Source organism: Cololabis saira, chromosome 20 (genome assembly GCF_033807715.1).
Source record: "Cololabis saira isolate AMF1-May2022 chromosome 20, fColSai1.1, whole genome shotgun sequence".
NCBI classification, from domain to species: Eukaryota; Metazoa; Chordata; class Actinopteri; order Beloniformes; family Belonidae; genus Cololabis; species Cololabis saira.
Genome location: NC_084606.1, coordinates 25,940,724 through 25,964,603, shown reverse-complemented (window position 1 = coordinate 25,964,603; position 23,880 = coordinate 25,940,724). Strand labels below are relative to the sequence as shown.

Sequence of the window (23,880 nt, the reverse complement as noted above, 5' to 3'; positions counted from 1 at the left end):
ACAATTCAGGCATCGACCGCACTTGTCCATAGAAGAGTGATTCTTTCCTCTTTGTTGTTTAACATTAAGTTAATTACTCGAGTAATATTGATTTCACGCCGGTGTTTGTGGGTTAAAATATGTAAAAGATTATTTGAGCAGTTCTACCAGCAGTATTTTCTTGCACGCTACCCACCACAGATGAAGTGCGTTTGCATCCTCAGGTGAACAGCGCGTATATGAACGTGACCGTCAGCAGCGTCTGCTCGGATGGTACCATCTACTGTCAGCTCCCATCCCGAGGTCTCGCCAAGATGAACGAGACGCTGGAGAAGATAGAGACGTACTTCCACTCGCAGGTAAAAGCACTTAAAAGGAAGTTTTAAAAAGAAGTCATTCATGCATTTTGAGTTTTTATTGTATTATATTCATTATGGAGATATTTAACATTTTTTAACTTGTATTAAGATGCACAAGACACCATGTGGGACATTATATTTAGACAGTAATGTCTGATGTTTTATAATAAAAACAACAGTAATTCATTACATTTGCTGTGTGACATGGAAACAGCTTGTGGTATAGTTACCTCACTCATTGCATTATAAAAGTCCTTTGTCTATTCTGGTGTATAAAAGTCAGTGAACAAACTTATATCTTCACAAGGTTTTATGGCTTTGAGTTGCATCAAATAAATCTTGAAAAAATGTCATATTTATTGCAGAACGCCGATGATTTGATGGCCCGTTTCATTTGCTTTATGACTTTCTTTTATCGTCTAGTTTATGGCACTCACTAAAGTATGTGCTTGTGCATCATATGCGTTTATTTACATAGAACCGGTTTTCCCATTTTAGTCACGTGGAGTCAACATACAGTAAATGATTTATAGAAAGGTCACTGCTTAATCTTAATTTGATTAATTTGTCCAAAAGCTTTGAGTTCAAAACAGAATGTTAACTACAATATTAACATGGATTCGTTGGTGTGGATTAAGAGAGATGCATTCATGTTAAAAGCATTTTGTGAATGTATTGTTGCTATGTTGCATCTCTCGAGCAGTTGCAGACAGATGGAGATTAGGTCTGTAATCTGCAGTTAAGACATTGCAGGCACTTAATCTGTTAGCAGCACAGTGGACGGACGCTTTTCCAGGAGCACCTCCAGTGTCCTTTTAAGTATTAACACTCCACGTCAGTGTTCGGGGAAACCGGGCAGAGTCTGCAAATGTTCTTTTTCTTTTTTTGATCATGGATGAGTTTCTAAACTCAAAAACAGTGCATGTGTAAAAGTAAAGAAAATTCTGCTAAATGGTTCTGCCAATCAAAATCCCTGTGAACAGTCCACACATACACTCACATCTGCTTTGTTCAAGGTAACTTCAGAGTTCCTGGTATCCAGACCCTTCTGTGGGAAACAGTGTCTGGCTCGCTATAAAGGCAAATGGTCCCGTGTAGAGGTAAGGTGGAAAGGCTCCATGCAGCACTAACTGTAAATTATTAAACAAGTACTTGCCTTGACAAGAGTAAATCTGTAATAGTGCTGTAAAATACAGGCAGAGGTATTGCTCAGCTACTCAGCAGTTTAATCCCTGAGCGACTCAATGATCAGATCCATGATTAAGACTTTGTGGGAATGATCCCTTCAAGTATAAGAGTTACAAAATATAATACTCTTGAAACAATTAAGAGTTATTTTCATCACTGATCTGGGGCCTCATTTATAAAAAAAATCTGGATTTATAAAACCGTGTGCACGCACACTTGCACGCAATGTTCGCTTTATAAATCACAGTCTAGCTGGAAGGTTGCGCACGTGAATTCGCCTCATATCCCGCCCTCTACACGCCCACTTTCTACCATAAATGGGCAACGCAAACTACATGATGACTGTATTTGCATATAAATGAGCATGCGCAGCGGCTTCCTGCAGTCTGTTTCTGCTGTGCGTCAGGATGAATGAGACGTATCGAGCCACCGTGCCACTAAATTTCACGGAGACTGAGATCGAGATGTTGTGGATGAGGTGGAGGCCAGGAAAACGACATGTGCCACGGACAGATGGTGCAGAAAAAAAAGAAGTGGTGTGATTTGAAGGTGGAGGCCAAGAGGTACGTAGCCCCTAAAGGGACACGGATTTTTTTTATATATATAATGAATTTTACGTGCACGCGTGAAACCTTTAAGGCTGATTTATGGTTCCACGTTACACCAACGCAGAGCCTACGGCGTAGGTGCGTGTCGCCGCGTACCCTACGGCGTAGGCTCTGCGTCGATTTAACGCGGAACCATAATTTAGGCTTTACGCGTGCACGTGAAACTCATCATATATATTTAAAAAATCTGTGTCCCTTTAGGGGCTCCGTAGAGTGGCCCGGCACTCATTTGTTATGTCCTCAGTCACTCTCCAGTTGGAAGCGGTGGGTGACGAGGAGGTTCCTGGCCCGGCGTGTCCTGCACCGCGGCTGCAGCACCAGAGCGAACCAAGCTGACGCTGTGCTTCAAACACAGAGGGACACGATCAGCGCTATTATATTATAAGTCTGATATGTGATGACATTAAAAGTATGACATGAATCTGGCTTCATTTCACCACCTTACCGCCTGCGTCGCCAGTTCCCCATATCTTCAAAATGTTGGTGCGCGAGGGGCAGGGTTGGCGTAAAGATACAGATATTTTTCGGTTAGTTTTTTTTTTAGATCCCAACCTTTGCGTAGAAGGTGGCATGCGCATCTTTCAAGCCCTGTTTTGTGCGCAAGCAAGCTTTATAAATGAGGCCCCTGGTCATTAAGGGTTCTTTTAACAAGTACGCAACTCTTATTTTCATCTTCAGATCACGAACCTACACGGCAGCAGAGTGTTGGACATCCTGTTCATTGATGTGGGCGTCCAGGCTTCTGTGGAGGTGTTTGAGCTGAGAGAGATCCCACCACCGTTCCTCCGCGACCTCATGGCAATCCCACCACAGGTGGGAGGAGACTGCTGTTTTTCTTGAAACACAATCTGAATGCTGTGTTTTAGGGGTTTCTATTGCAACTTATAAATGTGTTTAGGACATATAATGATTTCTAAGCTTTAGATTAACAAAACTAGTTACATCTGGTAGCAGCTTACTGAGCTTTTCAAAGAAAGTCTTAGAATAAAACCACAAAACCATATGACCTGAAGAGATGGCAAAGATGGAGAGCATTAAAAGAGCAGAGACAAATGATGAGGCAGTTCTTTCTTCAATGTCCATGGGGATATGAGATGGCTGACAAATAGAGCAACGGAAATATTGGAAATACAATATGATGCGTTTCACCAAGACATGGCTGCAAACCAGACTGAATATATTTCAGACACTAGAGAGACTGCAAACAGTGTAGGGACTGTAGACCCTGATCATTTATTTTTAAGTTGATCACAATATTTTACTCAAATGACTGGAGAACTGGGCGAGTCTTTCCAAAACTGTACTAAACTGGTTCAAAACATACTTTAGAGAACAGGAAGTACTTTGTATCAATAGGTAACTTTACATCTGAGCAAACAAGAATCACATGGAGTTCCCCAAGGTTCCATCCTGGGACCTCTTCTGTTTAATATCAACATGCTCCCACTGGCACAGATAAAAAACAACAAAATAAACTACCATAGCTATGCAGACTCAGATATATATTACAATGTCGCGAGGACCCCGAGGCCATGTACAGGCTCTTGGTAAATGCTTTGAAGAGATTAACGACTGGATGTGCCACGACTTTCTCCAGTTAAACAAAAATAAAACTGAGGTAACTGTCTTTGGAGCCAAAGAGAAACGATCACAGGTCAAAAACACATTAAGGCGGGGCGCTGTTGCGTGATGGAGGAGTAAGACGTGTTTGCGATAGCTCTGACAACCTTATCTTTATTAAAACACAAAACTTTAATAAATCCGCTCTAAAGATCTTCGGAACGACGCAAGAAGACACGCACAAGCGCAGCACTAAGATTGACATAAGAAGACGATGTCGAAAAAGGTAAAATCTCGAAAAACCGACCAACAAGAAACGGGCCCCGACCAGCCCTCGGACTCCAGTTATGGGGCTGCACATGATGATGTATGTGAGCAGGGCGACCCGCCAAACCGTGCATTATTGACCGCTATTTCTGCCCTGCGAAACGAAATCACGCAGATTAAAGACGATATCTGTGCTTCCATTGATGCACGCATACAAATTGTATGCACCGAGTGGAGGGACGAATTAGCCACAACTAAAAAGGAAATTCAATCATCCATTTCAGCACTTGAGGGGACCCAAGCAACGCACGAGAAAACTATTAAAGACCTGGAGAAGTCAGCCTCACTCCACTCCGACGATGTTACTGCTCTCCAGCACCAAGTTGCGAGACTAAATTCTGAAGTGGAGAAATTAACTTCAAAATGTGAGGACTTGGAGGGGCGATCAAGGAGACACAACATTAGAATCACCGGAATCCCGGAGGGAGCAGAAGGATCCAAGCCGCGCGACTATATTGCCGGGCTGCTACAAGACGTGCTGTCCCTGGATGAGAAGCCGCTGATTGACCGAGCGCACCGGACCCTCCGGAGGAGACCCGACCCTGCCGAGCCTCCTAGACCCTTCATCCTGAGGCTCCACTATTATCATGTGTTGGAGGAAATTTTACGGAAAGCCAGGGCGGCGAAACAACTCTACCACAACGGTAAAAGGGTTCAAGTTTTCCCGGATTACCCTCCTGCCGTGGCTAAGCGAAGGGCATTATTCAGCCGCGCCAGAGAGCTGCTGCGTGACAAGCCCGACGTCAGGTATGGATTACTTTATCCCGCAAGACTCCTGATTACCCACAACGGCACACAGACTTCCTTCACAGACCCTAAAAAGGCCGAGGAATACGCCGAGCAAATCTCCGCTCCGGGGCCGTCAACATCGGGGAACGTTTGAACTTTTAAATCACGGTTCTCAGTCTGCATAGCCGCCCGGCGGCTGCCGCCGCCACAGCAGTCACTGTCACAGTCAAGACGCGCGTATGCAACCTGCGCCTCATGGCGGTAAGAATGTGAAACTTGCGGGATGTCATTTGTGGGACCCTAGATTTATGATTATATTTCGTTTGAGGTATGCCTATTCCTACTCCTTCTGTCTCACTACAGTAATTAAGGTTAAGAATGCTGAGTATAGCAATGTGAGTGTTTATTTTTATTTGTTTGCAATATGATAAAAGGTGAATCCCAGCTCTTTTTAGTTAACATCCTAAAGCCCAGTTCACTAGCGCCACAACCTGGATTGGTTTTCATTATTTATTTATTTACTTATTTATTTTTTTGTCCCTGGAGTGCTAGTGTAAGATGGTTATGATGCCTTCAAGTACCTGGTTGTGTCTGAGTAACAAACCATATTACAGAGGTTGAAGATGCTGCCAGGTTCAATATTTGAGAAGCTGGATTTCTGTTTATTCTATTTTCTGTTTTTGAAATAATTTAAAGGGTTATATTGGTACAGAGCCTCAGAGAGGAAGACTTTAACACATCTTTCTCCCTGTCGGTCTCTCAGTGCTTTTATTTGTTCTCAGGCTCAGGTTGCAGATACATTTTAAATACCACACTGTGTTAATTATGTGTCTCTTATTAATATCTGATTCTGGTACTGTGCTTACTTTAAAGTTCCTTCAACTGTTTTGCTCCTAGTTCATAGAAAATCTTAAGATTGCGGTTAGGTTTTTCCTGAGGCGAAAGCCATAACTTTTTTGTTTTTTCTTATGTTTATCCATGTATAAGGTTTGTATTTTTTGCTGCAAGCTACTGTGGATTTCAAGTTTGAATAAGTGCGTGTTACTACTTGATCGTTCGTTCCCCTTCCATTTAAATATCTTGTTACTGAATGTCAGAGTTGGTGGACCAATTTAGAAGTTAGCAGCAGGCCATCAACAAATGTAGGGTAGTAACATTAGTTATTTTATTTAGCTTCCCTAAGAAGGCTCGCGCCATTCATTTTGAACTGGCTAGAGTAGTTTTGTTTGTTCTTGTTATTTTGTGGTTGTGGTTGACCTGGGGAGGGAAATTTGGGTGGGGGAAGGGACTAGTAGATGGGCGTACAGTGGCGGGGTGGGAGGGATACGAAGACCCTACGAAAAGGTTTTGCATGTCAGCTGAGACACTGATTGTACAATACTGCTCCATAACTGCTGATGACTACGAATGTCAATAACGCAGGGATAAGAAATCTCACATTTTCCAGTTGGAATGTACGAGGAGTAAATAATCCTGTCAAAAGAGGGAAGGTTTTGTCCCATCTTAAAACACTGGCCTCAGACATTATGTTCTTACAGGAGACGCATCTGAATAAAAACTCACATGGCAGGCTTAGGACAAGGTGGATAGGTGAAATTTATCACTCCACTTTCTCATCCAAAGCAAGGGGTGCAGCAATTTTATTTAGAAAAGGTGTTCCTTTTGTGCAGAAAAAAATGTTTACTGATAAAGAGGGTCGCTATATTATAGTCATTGGAGAAATACACAATATCTCCCTTACTCTAGTGAATATTTACGCCCCCAATACAGACAACCCTGTATTTTTTCAAAAAGTCTTCGCATTGATACCGGATATCTCACAAACTAATTTGATAATTGGAGGGGATTTTAATACCGTTTTGGATACTTATCTTGATAGATCCTCCACAACAAACCTCTCAAGTAAAACTTCAAGTGAATATCTGAATACATACATAAGTAATACAAACATCCTAGACATATGGCGGATAATGAACCCCTCAGGTAGAGACTATTCATTTTATTCACCTGTGCATAATTCCTATAGTAGGATAGACTACTTCCTAGTCGATGCCAGACTTGCACCTTTTGTATTAGATGTGCGGTATCACAGCATTGTAATTTCAGATCACAGCCCCCTTTCCTTTTCGGTACGCTTAGACCATATGGATAAACCCCATACATCTTGGAGACTAAATCCACAACTTCTCACTGATAAGAAATTCCGGGAATATCTGAATGATCAAATTTCCCTGTACTTTGAGAAGAATGACACTCCTGAGATTTCACCTTCCACCCTTTGGGAAGCGTTCAAAGCCTATATTAGAGGTAGCATAATCTCATTTGAAGCATCAAAGAAAAAAGAAAATATGACCAAGTTAAAGGATTTAGAAAAACGGATCAAGTTACTTGACAGAGAAAATGCTCAGTCCCCATCTAAAGATCTGCATGGGAAAATAGCAACCCTGAAGTACGAATACAATGAAATTATGTCTGGGAAAATAAGTAAAGCATTCCTTTATACCAGGCAGAGGTTCTTTGAATTCGGTGATAAACCACATAAATTATTAGCCCGGCAACTTCGGAAAATGGAGAACGATAGGACAATACATATGATAAAGGCCCGCGACAACAAGATCCTCACAAAACCTAAAGATATAAATAGTAGGTTTCTTGAATTTTTTACTGAATTGTATACTTCTAAATCTACCCCGAATTCTGAAATTGTGAATGGATTTCTAGATAAATGCGACCTTCCCAAATTGGGTGTGGAAGATTGTGAATCACTGAACGCTGGGCTTACAGTTGCAGAGGTACAGAGGGCTACTGCCTCATTGAAAAATAATAAAACACCAGGTCCCGATGGTCTTCCTGGAGAACTATATAAAACATATAGTGAAAAATTATCCCCTTATTTATTAAGAGTATTTGAACATGCCCAGACAAATGGTGTTTTGCCGCCGACTTTGACTGAAGCTGTGATCATAGTGATTCATAAAAAAGGGAAAGACCCGCAGCAAGTAGATGCATATCGTCCTATCTCGCTCCTGAATGTTGATGGGAAATTGTTCTCCAAAATACTGGCCAGCAGATTAAATTCCTTGCTAGAGAAACTTATTCACCCAGATCAGACGGGTTTTGTACCGAATAGGAACTCCACCTCCAATCTTAGACGTCTCTTTAATATCATGTACACAAAGAGAGGACCATCCAGCGATCTCGTCATACTCTCGCTTGACGCTCAGAAGGCTTTTGACCAGATTGAATGGCATTACTTATTTGAAGTCCTTAGCAGATTCAATCTCGGCGCTAGATTTCTGTCATTAATCAAACTCATCTATAATAATCCTACGGCGCAAATTCTAACCAATAGAACATTATCCTCCTCATTTAAGTTGTGCAGAGGAACGAGGCAGGGATGCCCCCTCTCCCCTTTAATCTTCGCTCTTGCCATTGAGCCTTTGGCTCAAAGTATAAGGCTGGACCCTCAGATACATGGTTACACCACTAAAGGAACAAGTAGTAAAATATCCCTGTACGCGGATGACATCCTTCTCCATTTAACACGTCCACATGTTACTATTCCAGCGCTTTTAGATAAAATTGATCTGTTTGGAACCTTCTCAGGTTACCGAATTAACTGGACAAAAAGTGTTCTGATGCCGGTCCACATGGAGGACGTGTCACCCCTGATCAAGTTTCCATTTAGAATCTCCTCAGAAAAATTCACCTACTTGGGGATAGAAGTGACAAGACATCATACCTCTCTTTTCCAAGAAAACTTCCCTCCCCTTATAGAAAGATTACGTGCTAGGTTGTTATTTTGGGACTCACTCCCGATTTCGTTAATTGGAAGAATAAATGCGGTGAAAATGGTCTTTCTCCCGCAAATATTATATCTGTTTCAAAACATTCCAGTCTTCCTTAAGAAAACATTTTTTAAACAATTAGACTCTCTAATTACTCCCTTTTTGTGGAGTCACAAACCCCCTAGAATAAGCAAGAAATATCTTTGCAGGCCAAAATCGGCGGGAGGATTGTCACTCCCAAATTTTTTGCTCTATTACTGGGCATCAGCGATTAAGACTGTGACATTCTGGCTAAATACTACAACACCTCCACCTAAATGGCTGCTGATGGAGCGGGAGGACTGTCATCCATGGTCACTGGCTGCGACACTACTGGCTCCAACTAAGATCAGTAGGTTGTTATATAACAATAATCCTATTATTCACAACATGATCTGTATCTGGAAACAAATCAAATCCAATTTCAATCTTAAATCTGTGTCCCATGCATTATCGATAGATAGAAACCCCACCTTTGCCCCCTCTGGTTTAAGCGGAGCATTCTCTGTGTGGAGTGAGAAGGGTATTAGATGCGTTGGAGATTTATATATAGGAGGAGTATTTGCTTCATTTTTACAACTGCAGCAGAAATTTGGATTGGGGAATAAGCATTTTTTTCACTACTTGCAAATCAGGGACTACATACGGAAACATTTGAAAGATTTTGAGACGGAATCAAAATCATCATTAGATGACTGTTTGAAACTGCAGCCAACTGAAGCAAAACTGATAACCCGTATTTATAACACCCTCTTATCACTAAGCCACCCCCCTGACCATTTACATAGAAATAAATGGGAGAAAGAACTTGGTGAACAGATCCCAGGGGATCTATGGGACAGGGCCCTTGAGAAGATCAATACCTGTTCACACAGTGCAAGACATTGCCTTATTCAATTCAAAATTATACATATGCTTCACTACTCAAAAGAAAAATTACATAATATATATCCAGAGGTCTCACCCATATGTGATAAATGTAAATCCTCTGTCGCAACGCATATTCATAGTTATGTAACATGCCCCAAGATTAATTCATTTTGGATTGATGTTTTTAATATAATGTCTGAGGTCATGAGGATTGCGATCAAACCAGAACCTCTACTCATCATTCTTGGGGTATCTGACACTCTCAACAAACTAAACAAAGCACAACAATGCTTTGTCTCATACAGCCTTATAATTGCAAAGAAAATAGTTCTCACACTATGGAAAAATGTAAATGCGCCAACATCTAAGATGTGGGTAGAGGCCATAACTAACACTCTCCATCTGGAAAGGATTAGACACATTCTGAAAGACAGTGTTCAACACTTCAATAAAACCTGGCAACCTCTTATATCATACCTTGCAAATATGTAAACCCAACACAGCAGCACGTCTCTCAGCAAACACATTACAGCTCCTGACATACAGTAGTAGGTAGGGTCTTCGTGGGGGGAGGGAGGGGAGGCACGACAGGTGAGGGGAGGGTAGCTTACCAGGGATGGGTTTCCCAGTCAACCTTTTGTTTGTTTTGTTTTTGTTTTTTTTTTCCTTTCTTTCAGTCGTTTTATTTTATTTTAAGTTTTACGATAATAATATAATTCATTGCATCTGATATGTTTTTATTTTATTCTTGTATAATATCCTTTTATAGCCATTTTGTAAAACGTTACTTTTGTATGTAGAAAAAAAGCCTGGAATGTATGAACAAATATATGTCTAAATGATCAATAAAAAGACTTGTGAAAAAAAAAAAAAAACACATTAAGGCAATAACAAAGTCAGCCTGCTATCACCTTAACAATATATCAAGGTTAAAAGATCTGATGCCTCGGCAGGACCTGGAAAAACTAGTACAGCGTTCATCTTTAGTAGCTTGATTATTGTAACAGCATCTTTACAGGTCCACCTTAAAAAGTCAGTTAGACAACTGCAGCTCATTCAGGACTCTGCTGCTCCAGTCATAACCAAGACCAGAATACTGGACCACATCAGTCCAGTTCTGAGGTCTTTACACCGGCTGCCTGTCCATTAGAAGACAGGCTTTAAAGTTCTGATGCTTTTTTTTATTAGTTCCCAGAGTCCGAACCAGACATGGAGAAGCTGCGTTCAGCTTCTATGCTCCACATGTCTGGAACAAACTCCCAGAAAGCCTGAGATCAGCTGTTTATTTAAATCCAGGTGGAAGACTCACCTGTTCACTGCTGCATTTGAATAAAGCTTAATATCAGCACTGATACTTTTAAGCTTGAGCGCAAAACTTGATTACATTACTGTCTTTATCTATTGCACTTTTTCATTTCATTTTTGTTTAAATTCAAATCCTTCTTTTTTACTACTATGTGATGATGATCTAATCTCTCTGTAAAGCACTTTGTTGAATTGTGCTTTACAAATAAACCTGCCTTGCATTGTTCCCTCAAGTGTCAGATGCTGTTACAGTTTAGTCTCACAATAATGCGGCTTCTGGGAAAATGAGGCTACACACTGAACATAATGTGTTTTCCACGTGTCTTCAGGCTGTCAAGTGCTGTCTAGCCGACCTGGCAGTCAGCGTTGGATCATGGACTCCAGATGCTGTCCAGTGGCTTCGAGAGAAAGTGCTCAATGCCACCGACTGCAGCATGAAGGTACCTGGCTTCCTGCCTGCCCAGTTTCACTGACTCATCTGCAGGTCCTCTAACATTCATCATGTCAACTGTGCCCATGTGGATGGATGTGATGACAGTTTCTTTTAGAAATACTCAAATAAGGCTCATTGTGATGTGGATTATAAGGTCATTCATCACATTTATCCATTTAAAGCACGGCTGGCTGGTCTCTGCAGATCTGTAATCAGAAATCAAACAGCAATGACAGCTAATCCAATATGAACATATAAATGAATATTTGATTGTTATATTATGGATTTTTAAAAAGAAAATGCTAATAAGTGATATCTTGTGTTTCAATTTCTTACCACTACCATAACCACCTTCTCACCTTATTGCATGTTTCCTCCATGTTTTCCTTCTTCACGTCTTCCCCCACACTCCCAAGGTTGCCAAGGTAGATGAAACCAAACACTGCATCTACGTCCACTTGTTCACCGATAAAAACTTCCACGACCCGGCCCGCAGCCTCAACCATCAGATGGCCCAGTCCGACCTGTTCAAGCAGCAGCCAGACGTCTTCCTGTCCAGCCACAGGTTTCTTCAGCTTATCCCACGTCCGTTATGTCTCCGATGCCTTCCAGAAATCTTGAACAGTTAGCGTGAATTAAGATTTTCTTTGAAACTATTTTCACAGCCCAACCAAGCCTTCAACAAATACTTTATCCTCCAAGACCTCCAGCACCAGTGATTCCACCAGTAGTTCAACATCCACTTCTGTCCCGGCCTTGCCTCTTCCCAAGAGGGCTTTCTCGGGATCCAAAGCAGCATCAGGAGGAGGAGGAGGAGGAGGAGGAGGAGGATCAGGAGGAAGAGGAGGAGGATCAGGAGGATCAGGAGGAGGAAACACAACTACCACAGTCCCACATGAAACTTCCCCTTCAGTTTCTCTCCACCTGCCACCTCTACTAGAGCTGGCCTCAACAGGTGATGAAGGAAAAATAGGTATTTTCAATGAAAATGTGCTGCTATGTTGTATGTTTTTTTATTCTTGCTTTTTAATCTATACTAAAGACGCCACATTGTTCATTTAATGTTAGGAAACAACATGGACGTGTATGTATCAGTGGCGTGCCATCCGGGCCACTTTGTGCTGCAGCCGTGGAGAGATATGTATAAACTGGTGGTGCTGATGGGAGAGATGATTCTCTACTACAATAAAACCGAGGAGAAACCGCTCAAGATAGAGAAGAACCACATTTATGCTGCTAAAGTGGAGAACAAGTGAGTAAAGCAAGGCTTCATTTCTTTGTTTCATAAATAATTAAAGGTAGTTTGTCTCCAGTACACAGCCACGTGAAAGCAGCTGCAGTCCGTTTTATTGTATGTATGTATTTATGCAAGTATGTATGCAAGTATCTATGTATGTATGATTTGACATAAGCACAATAAATAAAATTAATAAAACAGCAGAACAATAAATCATAACGTAAAAAAGAACAATAATAATCACTAAATAATAAATTGGTAAACAAGAATTAATAAATATAATAGCAAATGTGTCATGCTCGAAAAATGTATATGTATGTGTGTATGCAAGTGTGTGTGTGTGTATATATATATATATATATATATATATATATGTGTGTGTATGTATTATGTATGAAAGTATGTCTATAAACTAGGGGTAGGATTAAACAGTTCATTACTTCTTCCTACTCTTTTTCAAGCATTACACATTTGGTATTTATTTATTTATAGTCATTAATTTTTTTGTTTACAAAGGTACACTTATTAATTAGTGATTATTATTGTTCTTTTTTGATTGTTTTGCTGTTTTATTTTTTTATATCTTTTTTGTGCCTGTGTTCGAAATTAAAGACATCAAATCAATGAATTAACTTTCCCTCCGTTCACTCTTCAGCTGGCATCGCGTGTTAGTCAAGGGAGTCCTGACCAACGGCTTGGTGTCAGTGTATGAGCTGGACTACGGTAAACATGAGCTGATCAACTGCAGCCATCTCAGACCTCTGATCAAGGAGTTCAGACAGCTGCCGTTCCAGGGAATCACTGCTCAGCTGGCCGGTGAGTGAGCGCCGTCTCCTTGATAACTCATTGATAACTAATAGACCGAATGGAGGACATGCGTGTGCCTATCAACCCTGGTGTCGTGTTAGCATGTTTTATATATAAACTAGTGAAAAAAAGGACAAGGGAAACCGCTGTCCGACAAGTTGAAGTGGATGTGATTTTAAATGATTAACTTCTGGTGTCTTCTGAGAATCGGCTCTAAAGCTCTAAAGTGTCATGAAGTAAAAACTAAATGTCTCCCACAGTCATTACAGAGTCTTAAGCTCCAACTTAGTGTTTAGCTATGGGGACAGGCAAAGCCAGATAACACAATGGTTCACAAATGAGTGGTTGATCAGAGGGACTTTGTCCAATATTTTAAGTTTACGCCTCAAGAAACGGTTGGATTCTCGCAATTTGTGTGATTAGTTAAACAAATACAGGGCTGGTTTCACTTTATCTCAGCTTTTACCGTGTTTTTTACTGATAGAGGGGAAAGGAACACATGAAAGCTGCTAAATATAAAAAATATCCATCAAATAATATTGAAAATTCTCTTGTGTCACTTGAACGTTTCTGACTAAAACCGATTAAATGGTTGTGATTTCTGTAAATGTGCCTCGTGAGTATTATACTCTGTAGCCCTTGTATATAAATGAACAAAAAAGATTTAAAAAAAGATCAAAATCATGGGTGTGTTGTTGATATATCTTAGTCACACGAGGATTAAACTGCAGTTATGGTTTTACTCTTGTATTAATCCAATATTTGATTAATAATTTACCTCCTTGGTGAGGGAGCACAAGTGCAAGAAGACAAATATTATTTCAAATTAAATTTAAACTGGTATTGTAACATTAACATATATCATTTCTGCTTTAATGCTCCGAGTGTCCATTGTGTCGTTGTTGTGAAAGCTCTTTTTCGTCCTGCCTCCGACCACAGGAGTGAAGCCGAGGCAGTGGTCTGAAGAGGCCTCCATCGTTTTCAGGAACCACGTGGAGAAGAAACCTCTGGTGGCCCAGATGGAGACCATACAGGAAGCCGCTAACCCGTGGGACAGGAAACTGACCGTCTTCCTGGTGGACACCTCACAGGAAGAAAAGGACATCTGGGTGCATGACATCATGGCCGAGTTCGCAGACGAGCTGAGCAACGAGCTGTAGACGACGCAGGGACATGTTTAACTAGCCAAGGAGTAACAGGTGATCAGTAAAGGCGCAGAGAGCTGTGGATAGACAAAATAGAGGACGCTTATCTGTCTTTATCGGCCTATTAATAGGACCTAAAGAAGAATTCAAAGGAAGAGGGCAAGTTGAGAGATTTGGTAGCATGTAGAAACCGGTGGAGAAATGAAGCCACGGTGGCTTCACTGGCTATATTTGAAGGGATGTTGTGATGTGATTTGAGTTACTGCAGTGTTACCATTAGACAACATACCCATTTATCGTATTGTGGTCAAGCTCTTCGCTGCAACAAACACACTGCAAACAGTTCAAAGAACTGCTGAAACACAAAGCTGCGGGAGTGCTTTCTGAAACCCATTCGGTGCAGGCTTTTATCCAAAGCAGTCCGGCGTTTGCATCCCGCCTCGATGCTCCTCAGCGGGGAAACCTGCATTCCCTCAGCCCTGCTAATGTGAACGTCACTCATTCTCAGATACGCAATCTTATACAAGACAAAATTTGTGATTGATGGCTCTTTTTTTTTTATTTCTTTGAAATTGTCAAAAAGTTTACAAGAGCAAACATTCCCCGAAGAGGAGTAGGAGTTTGAGTCAGGAAGGTCGGAGCATTTGACACGGGAGGTAGTTAAAGGGGACCTTATGGCTTATTATGGCACGTCCCCATAGATTTTCCAAGGAGTTGATTAAAAACTGCATAAGATTTTGTATGTTGTTTGTCCAAACATTGATGCACATGCAGTTGCAGTAAACGGTTTTGGATTTTCCATTTAGTCAAGAGATTGAATTAAAAAACCTCAAAGTTAAGAGGAGCGTTTTACTTTGAAATGTTCTTATAAACGTACAAAATGTTAACATATCAGTGGAAACGCATGTGTTTAAAACCTGATCGTGTTCTTCATCCATCTGTACGTGGGTCCCGAGAGGGTTTGAGCTGTGGCCCACATGGACTCATGGGACATTTACCGAGTTCAAGCTCAATCTGTGCACGGAGGCCTCCCCCACTTAAACCAGCTCGGTTCCTTGTGTGAAAAACTCATTCCAGTTATGCTCTTTGGGAAATCGAATCCTTCCTCCTCACTTTGCTGTTTCTTGCCTGACGACGTGATAACTACGATCCAGCAGGTTCCTTATGCCGCATGTTGCACAAATTTCTGAAATGTGTGAACCCGTAATTTGATGTTATTATAACGAAACAGATTCAGTTACCGGTGGAGCTGCAGATTTTCCATGTGAAGTTGATAAGTTCTGCTTGTAACCGGCGTCTGTGCCAGCATCAGATTCTGAACTGTGACCTTCCCCTTTTTACTGGTTTGCAAAGGATCTCCAGTTGCGAAGCGTGTAGACCTGACAAAGCTTAAAGCTGCATTGTTATTAACAGTTGGTAACTTTATTTATATTTAACTTTTGTTCTTTAGATAGAAAACAAATCCATCTTGTTTGACAATGACCTATGGATAATAAAAGAGATGTTTTTGGAATAAAGTGTGTTTGAGAGGTTGACGTGATCGGCCCATCCTGTCTTGTCATTGTGTGTCGTTACAGTGACTGGAGCAGCTCATTTGGGTTTATTTATTAAAATATCAAAATTTCAGTCTCATTTACATTATATATCACAGTGAACAGTTAATGCTTCTACCAAAACAAAGAGGTGCATTTGATGCCAAATTAAAACATCATTTATAGTCGCATAGCCCAACAGAACAGCATGTCTACACCTAGAGTACAAACACAAGTTAGCAAGTTGTTTTATTTTGAAATAGCTTTGGTGGTCTTGCTCAGTCCAGAATGTGTCCATCAAGTTGACTGAAGCTGAAAAGTCCTGTCTGATCTCAGGTAAGGTAACGGCCTTATTGTCGTCTCCTCTGGTGGTCAGGTGATGGAGAGCATCATCACAAACTCTGAAAATGAGGACAAACAGGATAAAACATCAAGTTCTCTGAAAACGGGTGCAGAGTAAATGCTGAATGTGTTTTTAGTGCACACTCCGTAAACAGTAAATGTCCTGAACTCCTACCTTCGAAGTCGATGTTTCCGTCTGCATTAATGTCCAGCTCCCTTAACATCTCCTCTTGTTCTCCCTTCTTCAGCTTCTCCCCCAACAGAGTCTTCAGCGCCTCCTTCAACTCTTCTTGGTTGATCTTTCCATCTCCATCCATGTCAAACTGATGTTTGAAAGTTTCCCATCATTTTAAATAGACATTCATCCTTATTTAAACTATTTCTTCATCCTAGATTGCTAAAAGTCCTTATGTGCTCTGTTTCCTGTACTTTAATTTATTGTTATGAGCTGACTGACCTGTACAAAGGCAGACTGGAGCTCCTTGAGTCCCAGCATGTCGGTGGTCTCTCCCATCATCCTGGGTCCCATCAGCTCAGTGAAGTCTTCAAAGTCCATTAAGCCGCCCACTGTGGAGAGGAAAGCAGGTCAGTGGAGAAAGTAAATAAACAAATCTGGGCCTCGGTCATTCAATAAAAGCGGATTAGTAACGGAATGAGTTTTTAAATCAGATTTTTGAGAGTACATATTTATATATCTCTAAATATTGATTTTATTTCCCATAAAATTGCTTTTATAGAGCTGGTTTGAATATATATAGGCCACGCCCCTTGACTCGTCCAGTCTGCTCTGATTGGACAGCTAGAATATGCCCCACCCACAATTTTATGTCCAGTAAACTAAAATCTAAAATCGTATGCAATATTTTTGATATTCAAGCAAGATTTCAGATAAAATATACTTTAACAATGTCTACTTCATAAAACCTTTTAAACAGGGTCAACATCAAGTTCTCTGCGCTCTAAAAATAGATTTAGAGGAAGTTCTCTGTCAGATCATATTTGTGATCTTAAATCTTAATTTGTCAGCTTCATTGATGCAAAAGTCCTAAAACAACACTGGATAAATATTCTCAGATGTTTTACAATAAACACTGTCCTCTAATTCTTGCGCAATAACATTTATAACATGGCATTAAGAATTTCATGATGTAAATATAATCAAGACACTGGTTTGCTGGGTGTTCATTATTATGCAAGATGTGAGCCTATAACCATTGATTGTTATTTCTTTATGATTATTTTCACAGTTTATTGATTCAGAAACTCAGAAAATTATCTGAGAGACTGTGTCAGGATGTTTGTAAACAAAAAAAAGCTCTTAAAGAAATTACAGTAAACTCATTCCTTAGATAATGCATGAAAAGGTTAAATAAAACCAAGCATCGCAGAGCTACTTCTGTTTGAAAAATGTCAGAATTCTATTTCCTGAGGACTTTAAAGACTCACTTCTCATCTTGATCTGCTGTACTATCTCCAGCAGCTCCATCTCCGTGGGCATGTAGCCCATGGTTCTCATGCACTCAGCCACATCCTTGTAGTTCAGGTAGCCGTCCTGGTCGTAATCAAACTCCTTGAAGGCCTCCTGCAACTCTGGGAAGACCGATCGTTATGTTACTATAACTTCAGCTTCCACCCTAAATCTCAATTTGATTCTTTTCACCACTGAGAAAACAGTTTTGAGACGCCCATCTGGACAGAAATGATCAGCGAGAGTCAAGTGATGAAAGGCCAATATATTAAATCTGTCACTGAAATCACTGTTCTTGTTTAAAGCAGTATTTAATCATCATTTAAATACTGAGGCTTCCAGGTTTCACTTGTGCTGAAGCCACTGATTTACTGCAAGTGTCAGACTGTATCTCTGAGGCTTACCGTCTAATTCAGCCGGGGCCAGTTCTCTCTCCTGAGGAGACAAAGCAAACACGTTTAACAACACATCTGATGATCAGAAAGCCGTGGCTTTTTCACCTCCTGCCGGGCAACAAAGCAATTCTTTCCAAATGGATGTTTGCAAATTTAATAAACAGGTGACGATCCAGTGCTCTTCATGTTGGATAGGGCAAACAAGTTGTGACGTTAAGCTGTAACCGCTGAGCATCTAATGCTACAAACACTCCTGATTAGAGCCAGCAGCTTCAGAAAGGTCAACAACAAAGCTCTCCGCACTACGTGACTTTGTAATACTTTGACTCTGTGATCAATTTACTGTTACTGTGGAGATGAAATTAGCTTGAAGATGGACACCAGAGTTCACTGACATTTGTCCAGATTTTATGAGGAAAACTTACAGCCCCAAAAACACTATTTAGCACAGAAGTGTAGACTTTGTTCATGCTGTCCGGGCTCTTCTTGGACTTCTTGACTTTCTTTGGTGCTTCAGAGACCGATCCGCTGGGAGAGGTTGAAGCTGAGCCAGATTTAGATCCCCCATCTTTGCTAAAACACAATAATAGAAAGGATTTTTGTTTTAAAATGAAAATAATCTGATCTCTAAGAATGAGAGTATAACTTTGAGAGTCTGAAGTGAACTTTTTTTCTCCCGCTTTTCATAGTTTAAAATTAATCTTTAACCCTGACCAAGCATTTCAAGAAAGACAAAATATAGCTCTTTTAAAATGAGAAGAGATAAAAAAGTGGATGTTTTTCATGAGTCTAATTATACCTGTCTCCCAAGGACTCAGCAGAAGTTGTGGAAGCGGTCCTCTCTCCTGCTTTGGACATCCTGTTGTACACACACACAAATTAAAAATCTTCTAATGCTTGCAAAAACACTTTTTTCTTGATTTCCCTCAGTTATACCTGAATGTTTCTTACCTTGCTGTCTCTGCACCCTAAATGGTGGGAAAAGAGGAAGTGGAGCAGCACAGCCCCTCACGTCCGGCTCGAGTGGTGCTCAGCTCCTGTCGTTAACGGCTTTCAAGTGTCCCGTCAGCCTCGCCTTCCTTCGTCATCTTGACCTTGCATCTTCAGACAGGCTTAACAGGTGATTACCTGACCTCACATGCAGCCAACAATCAGGAAGCAAACGTGGAGCAGCAGCGTGACTGACCTGGGATCTGATTTCTGCTGCTTCAAAATGAAATGTATTGACTAGAATTAGAGAAAAGACTTCATTTCCTCCGTCACCAGGAACCTTTTAGGTGCCGCTTTTAGGTCCTAACTTGCTGCTGACGTTGAGCTCCACCAACCTTCTCTGCAGTACATTGCTACCACATGCTGTGTGTCCTGAGTTTTAAAATGTGCACCAGGTTTAATTTCATTATGTGCACTTGCACATGGATTATCAAATTCAGCAACAGTTTCTTTGACCCTCAAACTTTGGTACATTAATTAAACTTTATTCATGTAGTTTAAAACAACACGAGTTGACAAATTGACGAGATAATTATACAGACATAGACATAAATACTAAAATACCAATAACATTTAAAAATGATTAATTTAAAATAATTAAATGAATACACATAAATGAAAATTATGTTTGCAAAACATTTAACTCATTTAGGACTATAAGCCAATGCAAAAAAAATCTGTTTTCAGGAGAGCTTTAAAATGATTGAGGATGTAAGTGATATTAAAAGGTAAACTAGAGTCTAGTTACATTGTTTTTTTTTTGTCTGCATCTGAGAACATCCAGGAGTAACTGGAGTTGACATTGGTAGCTCACACAGGGTGGTGCTAAAAAACACTTTGTCGTACTCATGATGCCATGCACTTGCACTTTTCCTAAATAATATCATACATTACTCACCACCTATTAGGTGTACCAGTTAGACCTAATGGGTGTAGTGCAATGCAGCTATTTTCTAATAACTTGATTTGTCATTTATACATATATGTATATATAGATACATATATCTATATATACATAATGTTTTGCTCTGTGTTTTAGTCAACGAGTTTGTACGCTTGCGCTATGGGCTGGCAGTTTCATTTTCATTGAATACTTGCAATGACAATAAAGCTGATTTGTAATGTGACAGAATGACATTTAAATGAAATAAACAACTGACTGTAAAAATAAAAATAAATATATAAATAAATAAATATGCCTGTAAAAAAAAAATGTTTCAATTAAATTTTATTTATACAGGACTGTCTCAGAAAATTAGAATATTCTGATAAAGTTCTTTATTTTCTGTAATGCAATTAAAAAAACAAAAATGTCATACATTCTGGATTCATTACAAATCAACTGAAATATTGCAAGTCTTTTATTTTTTTAATATTGCTGATTATGGCTTACAGTTTAGGATTAAGATTCCCAGAATATTCAAATTTTTTGAGATAGGATATTTGAGTTTTCTTAAGCTGTAAGCCATGATCAGCAATATTAAAATAATAAAAGGCTTGCAATATTTCAGTTGATTTGTAATGAATCCAGAATGTATGACATTTTTGTTTTTGTAATTGCATTACAGAAAATCACAATATTCAAATTTTCTGAGACAGTCCTGTATAGCGTCTAATACAACAGAAGTTGTCTCCAGGAACATGACCCCCGAGCAATTATTACATAAACATAACATAAACAGTGGCAGGTAAAAAACTCCCCTAGTGGGAGAAAACCTTAAGCCAAACAGTGGCAAGAAAAACTCCCCTTTAGGAGAGAAGAAACCTGGACCAGGACCTGGATCATAAGGGGGGGATCCTCCTGCTGAAGACCAGCTGGACAGAGCAGGGAAAGAGAAAAAAGGCAGAGAGAATGAAGAACAGAGAGAGGAGAGAAACAGACACAATGGCTAACTGGTGCAGTACAGGGATGACTATATAAACAGATATAGTAGGTAGATAGGTAGACAGCAGACACTGAGGTGGTCAGATGGGGGCGGCAGGCCAGGATGTCAGACATCCACACAGACAGGTGGGAGCAGCAGGGATGATCAGAGGGGGGACTGCAGGGCAGCACTATGCCAGGAAAATATAATAAAATAAAACAAAATATAATCTAATGAAACCAAACGAAATAAAAAAACTGAAATATATTTATAAAATATAAAAATATTTGTACGCAAACCGCACAAATCTGTCCTTTTACCTGGACTTCCGGTTGCCCTGCGCAGGTGTAGCGTCTAATTAACGATTGCTCCGGTCGCGTGCGTGTAACAGAGAAATTAATTCAAACTTTATCAATTAATGATGTACTTTTGTCAAAATAACATATTACCGGACGGGTTTGGCGCATTAATTGTCACGTCAAAGGTGAGGAGTTTTTTTCTTTTCTTTTCTTTTCTGAGCTTATGCTTGTCCATATTTTAAATAAATAAATACAAACATATGTTCGGGGAAGACAACAGTATAATCCTTTAACAAAGTTAAGGTTCACCCTCAAAAGTTAAGCTTGTTATAACGTGACATATGGCTTTAGCTCCAACTACTAGACAACTATATATTTTTTTAAATTAGATAAATATCAGTTACCATCGTCATAGAATGACGTCAGAGTGGGCGTTAATTTCCTTATTTTCGGTCTTATGTGTGTAACCCGCTAGGTGCAACAGGGTTAATAATGAATGGGCTAGTACTAGGTTCGTAGAGGAGGGTTTGAAGGAAAACGACAACCACAATGAATAAATGGAGCCACAAGGTAGTTTAAATGGAAAATGAACTGTATTCATGTGAAAAGGTTGTATCAAAATAAAATAACAAATTCAGTAATATTCAACTGATCTTCAAATATAAATAAATAAAAAACAGAAATTGTCCGTACAAATAATTGTACAGTAATGTCCTTTGAAATGTTCCTTTAAATCAAAAAATGTTCCTTTAGGGTGGAAAAAAAAACTGCAGCACGCGATAGTTCAGAGTCAAGTCAAGTCAGGGGATTTGTAAACAGTCAGGGCTCAATAGTCAAGGGTATGTGCAGTGGTCCTACCACAACACATTCAAATAAGGCTGGAAGGCTGGCCGTCCTCCTCGGCTCAGGTGCGGGTTCTCTGCTCCTTGGGTTAGGAATGTTTCCACTGGCTCGCCATCTCCGTCCACGAGGAGAATCCAGATCCAGATCCACAGAAAGTTCTGAGGGTTCTCAAAAACCTAGCCTGTATAAAAACAGGACTATTACTACTTTCAAATCATCAACTTTGTATTATGGCCATATCCAAATCTCATCACACACTACTGGAACACAGTAATGATTAGATTAATTATCTTCTTTAACTGTACAGTTCTCTTTTTTCCTCAAGGTAAGTACCTCAGTAGTTTACCATGAATTATGGTATTTTTTTATCTGTTTACCAGATGAAATAAAATGAATTTCAACTCTCTTTAACCATTGCACACATTCTGTATGAAATGAACTGAAAATAACAAAATGCACCTTTAACACACATTAAAATAAAACATTCAAGACTTCGGAGTATCTGCCTTGTTATGAATTAACTTTAACACATACCTCATAACAGTGCATCTCAGAATAAAACAGAAAATAAACACACAGAACAGCAAAATAAATAGCAAACCTCATTGTTCATCAGATAATCCGAGCAAAATAAGAGCTTTGCCTCTTAACACACACACACTGAAAAGTAGTTGTAAGTCACGTTCATGTATTTACAAATTCTCCGCCATTTCAAGCACTGATAAAACATGTAGCTACGGCTGTTAGCATTCGCTAGCTAGCGCGAGCTAGCTCAGATAACTCACCAGGTCCCTTGCCGAAAACAACTAACAGATCTTCAACACTGCTCCGCTTCCGGTAGGTATATTTTCAGAGTTCTTCTGTGCTCCTAAGTGAGTTAACAACCGTTTTTTTTGTTTAATAATTGTGACTTTCTTCTGTATTCTCTGCTCGTTATCTATGCCATGACTCAGCTTTTCTGCCGCATTTCTCTCTCTCGCGCTAACTCTCGCGAGAATAGGGTGGAATTACCTCGATAATAGGTTAGAACTACTTTCTTTCACAAATAATATTAAAAGACTGGGTGTGTGCAAAATAAATAAATTAACAGAATAATAACCCAATGAGAGGTAATAAATAAAATGAAAATTTTCAAAGAAACAATAATATTACCAGTTCCGATTTTCTACTGGATTTTATATATATATATTTCTAGTCCCAATTATCTACTGGGTTACACCCTCCCCTTTTAATTCTCATGCACGTCCCGCTGCATGTTTATTACTGTACAATAGGAGTGGTGATTTCATAAGCATAACTCTGGGACCAATAATCCCTATCATCAGTAGTCAGGGAATCAATAAAAGCTTCACTCAACCCTTGGAATAGTGACTTAACGACTGTGACTAATGGGTTGCCTAACTGAGGATAGTCAAGTCTTTTCGTCGGTTGACGAGTTCTCTCAGATCTCCTTACAGGTTGAGAAGGGTCTGAGTTGTCACTTTGGGTCACATTCACTGGTTGGTCAGCTACGCCTTGACTTTCTGTCTGCATGGGACTCTTTAGGTTTGATCCATCTACCAAGGTGTTATTTGGCATGGATGGAGGCTGGTTGAAGAGGCTGTCTCCTGCCTCAGGGTCAGTGTCCTCCATTCCAGGTGACTTGTCAACTGTGACTCTTTGTTCAACATCTGACTCATTTGAATGACTTTCACTTTCTCTTTCAAGTGGTTCCAGATTGGGCTCTCCATCATTTGACATCTCCATGGAGGGATTTCCAGGTAAGTGTGGAG

The 23,880-nt window shown here is 40.0% G+C and overlaps 2 protein-coding genes across 3 annotated transcripts in view; one reads left to right on the top strand and one right to left on the bottom strand.

Moving 5' to 3' along the window:
* The window catches only part of tdrd7b (tudor domain containing 7 b), a 37,801-nt gene extending 21,888 nt beyond the window's left edge, over positions 1–15,913 (top strand). The window contains exons 12-20 of one of the 2 annotated variants that reach the window (XM_061709492.1): positions 204–338; positions 1,355–1,438; positions 2,813–2,947; positions 11,082–11,192; positions 11,602–11,750; positions 11,851–12,140; positions 12,254–12,437; positions 13,078–13,238; positions 14,169–15,913. In XM_061709492.1, the coding sequence (XP_061565476.1) occupies positions 204–338; positions 1,355–1,438; positions 2,813–2,947; positions 11,082–11,192; positions 11,602–11,750; positions 11,851–12,140; positions 12,254–12,437; positions 13,078–13,238; positions 14,169–14,389 (1,470 nt within the window). In that variant the 3' untranslated portion in view covers positions 14,390–15,913. Of the gene's footprint in view, positions 1–203; positions 339–1,354; positions 1,439–2,812; positions 2,948–11,081; positions 11,193–11,601; positions 11,751–11,850; positions 12,159–12,253; positions 12,438–13,077; positions 13,239–14,168 lie in introns of both variants that reach the window. The other variant, XM_061709491.1, reaches the window with a different exon arrangement.
* Positions 15,878–19,204, bottom strand: si:cabz01076231.1 (calcium-binding protein 2). Its single transcript, XM_061709493.1, has 8 exons — positions 19,063–19,204; positions 18,911–18,970; positions 18,537–18,684; positions 18,121–18,151; positions 17,695–17,838; positions 16,706–16,815; positions 16,424–16,571; positions 15,878–16,307 (listed from the first exon to the last, which is right to left on the bottom strand). The coding sequence occupies exons 2-8, from the start codon at positions 18,967–18,969 to the stop codon at positions 16,279–16,281; spliced, it is 669 nt and encodes a 222-aa protein (XP_061565477.1). The 5' UTR covers position 18,970; positions 19,063–19,204; the 3' UTR covers positions 15,878–16,278.
* Positions 19,205–23,880: the final 4,676 nt, after the last annotated feature.